Here is a 5,461-nt window from a genome sequence, read left to right as displayed (position 1 = left end):
TTAACAGCATTTAAAAGCCAGCATGAATATAATAATATTAATTAATATAATGAGAATAAACATTTAAATATATAAATATCTATAGATACATATACACTCTCATTCAAAAGTTTGGGATCAGTAAGATTTTTAATGTTTTTTAAAGATGTTTATTCTGCTCATCAAAGATGCATTTATTTGATCCAAAATACAGAAAAAACAGTAATATTGTGAAATATTATTACAATTTAAAATACTGGTTTTCTATTTAAATATATACTGTAAAATATAATTTATTCATATGATGCAAAGCTGAATTTTCATCATCCATTACTCCAGTCTTCAGTGTTACTGCAAACTGCAATAAGATTTCATAATATTACAATTTTTTTACTGTATCTTTGATCAAATAAATGCAACTTTGATGAACATAAGAGACTTCTTAAAAAAAAAAAAACATTAAAAGTCTTTCTGATCCCAAATTTTTGAACGGTAGTGTAGATATATTATAAATATATTATAAATCAATATAATTTTGTTATTTTTAGTTTTTTAATCACAAAGGCATAACATAATACTATTATGTTATTTAAATTAAATAGCATGAAATGCCATTCACACATTAAAAATACAAATAAACAATTAAAAAGGATGATACATGAATAATATATTACTATTATATTAATATAATAACTAAATAAATAAATATAATTTTGCTTTATTTTTTTAAACACAAAGGTATAATACTATAATAATATATTAATATAATTTGAATAAATATGCATTTAAATAAATAAATGTATAATTTTGATGTATTTTTATTTTTTTACATGGAGGCATAATACTATTATAATAATTAAATGTCATTGAAAGAAATGACATTCACACATTCCCAATTTACTGCCATAATGTGATACATTATTCAGCTAAACCAGATAACGAGATATTACATGAGGAAGAAATTTATGGTGGGATTATAATATAATAATAATGTATATAATCACTATTATTGGTGTAACCTTTAACATTTAACTTTGTATGCATCTGTACAACTTTTTAATACATTTTGTATTTAATTTATACAGTACATTTTATAATTTGTACATCATTTATACAGAAACAGAATCACCACGTCACAGATCATTGATCCTTTTAGAGCAAATATTAGCCGTTGACCCATGACCTGTACATGCATCAGCTTGAGACAGCATCATGAACAATATACGAGACAAATATAAACTCCAGAAACGTTCAGCAGGACTCCAGCGGTGCGTTCACACTGAGTGCTCGCAGCAGGGTTATGCTCAGAAATATAGCACAAATATAGACTTCTGAGGTGTTTTTCACCCCAATCAGAGACGCTGACCACTGACCATCCCACAACTTCTGAAACCACAAACTCTGGACGAGTGCGTCCTGATTAAAGTGGGTGGTTTATGGCAAAGCTCTGATCATGTGGGAGACACTTGTGTTGCTGGCTGCACTTTAACTGAACGGCATCACGCCAGTGCGATTAAACGAGGGATCTGTCTATAAAACACAACATATAACCTACAAAACAACTGAAAAGACCATTTCTGTGGGGCAGCGAGAGGGAGTTTTGCTATGAAAACTGATCCTTTGAGTCAAAGATTCTGCAGCATTGTCTTACTAAGAGAATATAGTTACAATAAAAATACTGAATTCAATTTATAATCATTTTTACATTTATTATATATATTATATTATATTATAATTTTACTTTATTTTTTAAAATAAAAAGGCATAATACTATTAGATTAATACAATAATAGTAATAAATAATAATAATAACAATTAATATGCATATATAATTTCTTGTATAAAGACCCATCAGTACTGTGAAAAATGTATAGTATTAGTTCTGTCAAACGATTAATCACATCCAAAATAAAAGTTTTTGTTTACATAATAAATGTGTACTGTGTATATTTAATATGTATATATAAATACACACACATACGTGTATATATTTCAGAAAAATATGTTATGTTTATATATTAAAAATATTTATCTTTAATATCAATTATATAAATATATACATGTAAATACATGTAAATCTTTTAAAAATATTGCATGCATGTGTGTGTATTTGTATATACATAATAAATATACACAGCACACATACATACATTATGCAAACAAAAACTTTTATTTTGGATACGATTAATCGCGATTAATCTTTTGACCGCACTGATATATATATATATTTACCTTGTGAGCAGTCGCATGCACCCTTCAGCGCTTTCTCATCCGGAGTGAAATCTGTCAGACACAATGCAATACTGCAGGATGAGATCGTGCATAGCATATTTCAGATTTAGGGTTATTCCTCTCTGGCTTGAGAAAGCATGACCTGCGCTGATGACGGAGGCTGTCTGCATGTCTCGCAGGAGTCTGTCGATGCTGCTGTCGTCTCCTGAATACAGCTCATAGCGATTGATCCCTAGATGGAACTGCAGCCAGCTGGCCTCGGGGTCAAAGGTCACGGGATGATCGGGTATAGTGATGTTTGAAGCTGCGGCCGCCTCGATGTAGATCTTCTTCAGTCTGTACGGGACAACGAGAGCTGGCACTGGAGATTTGATCTCTCATCATAATTTATTTTTTTCCCCTCTTTAAACATGAGAGTTACTTTCCCACACAAAACTTGGAATGAAATGAGTAGAAATTGCACATTTGGTGAGCTCTCTTTTAAGTCATCAACCTAGATAGGTATTATTAGCTCTTAAAATAATGAGCTCCTCTAGCGAGCACAGGTCTGCACTTGTAGGAAACTTTAAGATCCAAAGCCTCAGCAATCTGCCGACAGAATTCTTTGGCTCCCATAGAAAGATACTTTATGTTTTATTACTGTAGAATCAACAATTAAAAGAACCAAAGACTTAAACTACTTCAGTCTGTGTGCATTGAATTTATTTAATACACGAGTTTCACAATTTGAGTTGAATTACTGAAATAAATGAACTTTTCCACGACATTCTAATGTATTGAGATGCACCTGTATATGCCCTTTACTCAGGAATGAGGTTGTCAATAACAAACTACATTCTTTAATTTCTCCTATTATAAACTAGTCTATCATAGAATAAAATAATTATATGACGTAACCTGAAATTGTTACTATTTCTACCTGATATGGCCCTTACATTTAGTTTTGTTGGTGTAAACTAATGTATTTAGATCAATTAAGTTAGACTTGAACATAATTTAATTCAGTTAAGTTAGATGTCGCCATAAAGACACCGTCACTGAAGTAAACAGTTAATAAAGAGGAGACTGGAGCTATTTCATTTAATATTTTTTTACTTTTTAGAGAGAAAAATTTAACAATAAAACGCACAAGCGTTGAATTTTGCCCTCATGACAAAAGTAAAAAAAAATTTTTTTTTTTATTAATGTCAGGTTAGTTCAAGCTCTCCGATATTTCTTTGTATGTTGATTTTAAGCAGTTTAAAACAATGCTTTTATATTTCCGTTTTTGGTGCATGAATATTCTGTTCATTTGTTAACATAAATCAACTGCATTAGATCAAATGAATTAGCAATAAAAATACTGCTAAAGCATTTATGTTAATTTCAATGTTTATTAATACATTATTGAAATTGTATCATCTAATATTATTTAAAGCACCTGAGCTAACACTGAATAGCTGTATTTTGATTAACTAACCTTAACAAAGATTAATTAAATACTGTAACAAAAGCATTGCTCATTGTTATAGTTAAAGTTAGCCAATGCATCACCTGACTTTTACTAACGGAAGCATAAACTGTTACTTTTTTTTTTTTTAAACAAAACATCTTCTAAAATTCATCAATAAACAACAGGTTGCCATCGTGACAACTTACCCCCTATGGTCAATGTGTGTTAAACACTGGTGGAAATCTTCAACACTTATGTGTCTATACAGAAGCTGATTTAACGACCATCCCCGCGATTCATTCAGTGCATTCCTCCTAATAAACACGTCACATTATTTAACACCAGTGTTGGGGGGAACGTACGGAGTTACGTAATCAGATTACTTTTTTCAAGTAACTAGTAAAGTAACGCATTACTTTTTTAATTTACAAGAAAATATCTGAGTTACTTTTTCAAACAAGTAACGCCAGTTACTTTGTTTTCCCATTTATTGCCTGGCAAGTCTCCTGTCCCCATATTGGGAGAAATCGGAAGTGCAGAGGAGTTGTGTGCACTGTGTGAACATGATGCTACTGTAGTTCTAGACTAAATGTGAATGTGCATTAATTCATCCCACTCACAAAAAACAGATTTAGTATTCATCAAAATGAATTAAAACAGTGAAATGCAAACTCAGAATATGACGCAAACCTGCAATAATTAAATATGTTAAATAACACAAATGTATCTAATCCCATTTTATTAACCAATGTCTTTGCTGCTGACCTTTGATGATCCAGTTCAACCATACTAATAAGCAAAAATGACTTTAGATAAACTAACAATTGTGCTTCATTGTTTTTTTTTATTGCTGAAGAGTGTTTCTTCTCCTGCGTTCTACTGTACAGACGTGAATTTACTTTTCCTTCAGCCTGAGGTTTATTCATTGCAGTTTTTGGTGTGAAAGGGCTTTTACATTTGCTATAAATAGAACTTCTTATATTAAAAAACAATCAAGCCCTGCTCATATTTAAAGAATAATGCGAAAGTAACGCAAAAGTAACGTAACGCATTACTTTCCATAAAAAGTAACTAAGTAACATAATTAGTTACTTTTTTAGGGAGTAACGCAATATTGTAATGCATTACTTTTAAAAGTAACTTTCCCCAACACTGTTTAACACACCTTTCCCAGCGGCTCACTTTCCTCTTGCAGTAGTTCATGAGCTCGTCTTCTTGCAGCAGCCGCTCCTCGGGCCCCAGCTCTGGAAGACGGATGTTGTAGAGCGGGTGTCTAAAGAGCCACTCCAGCTTAGAGCCTTGCTCGGTCATATTCTGGCTCGTGGTCCATGGGACGGTCGCAGCGGCTCCGTTCTCCAGGCTGCTGTCGGTGCACGAGCAGCTTTCTCTGGGCAGCTGATACCAGGTTCTGAGTCTGGGAAGCAGGATGAAATGGATGTCTGCTGCCAAAAGGGTGACCAAAGTGACGGCCACCAGAAGCCGATCTCTTCTCATGTCAACAGATTGAAGGGACCAGTTGGGTCGAGGTGTCCTCCAAGCTGGTCAAGTTGGGAGAATGATCTCCACTTCTTCATCGACAAATTCTGCAGCTTCTGTTCTGACCAGTGTTGTGTTCTCCGCTTATTCCATGTGTTGCATCTTACCCAGAGAAGCACAGTGCTGCTTTGCTCTCTCTTTCTCTCTCTGTGTTGAAGCTTCAGGCAACATTCCAGCTGCACCTTCCCACTTCCCATGTAGACTCAGCCTCCCATCAAAAACACATACACACACACACACGCACGCACGCACGCACTCACACACACACACACACACACACAC

General features: G+C 33.3%; 1 protein-coding gene across 1 annotated transcript in view; it reads right to left on the bottom strand.

The window, feature by feature from the left end:
* The window catches only part of LOC107653965 (pseudokinase FAM20A-like), a 23,851-nt gene extending 18,496 nt beyond the window's left edge, over positions 1–5,355 (bottom strand). The window contains exons 1-3 of the mRNA XM_016440821.1: positions 4,809–5,355; positions 2,354–2,547; positions 2,212–2,262 (exon numbers count right to left, since the gene is read on the bottom strand). Of these exons, the coding sequence (XP_016296307.1) occupies positions 2,212–2,262; positions 2,354–2,547; positions 4,809–5,137 (574 nt within the window). The 5' untranslated portion in view covers positions 5,138–5,355. The remainder of the gene's footprint in view (positions 1–2,211; positions 2,263–2,353; positions 2,548–4,808) is intronic.
* Positions 5,356–5,461: the final 106 nt, after the last annotated feature.

Source organism: Sinocyclocheilus anshuiensis, unplaced genomic scaffold (assembly GCF_001515605.1).
Source record: "Sinocyclocheilus anshuiensis isolate Anshui unplaced genomic scaffold, SAMN03320099.WGS_v1.1 scaffold454, whole genome shotgun sequence".
Classification (NCBI taxonomy): domain Eukaryota; kingdom Metazoa; phylum Chordata; class Actinopteri; order Cypriniformes; family Cyprinidae; genus Sinocyclocheilus; species Sinocyclocheilus anshuiensis.
This window is presented reverse-complemented; position numbering and strand designations above follow the sequence as displayed.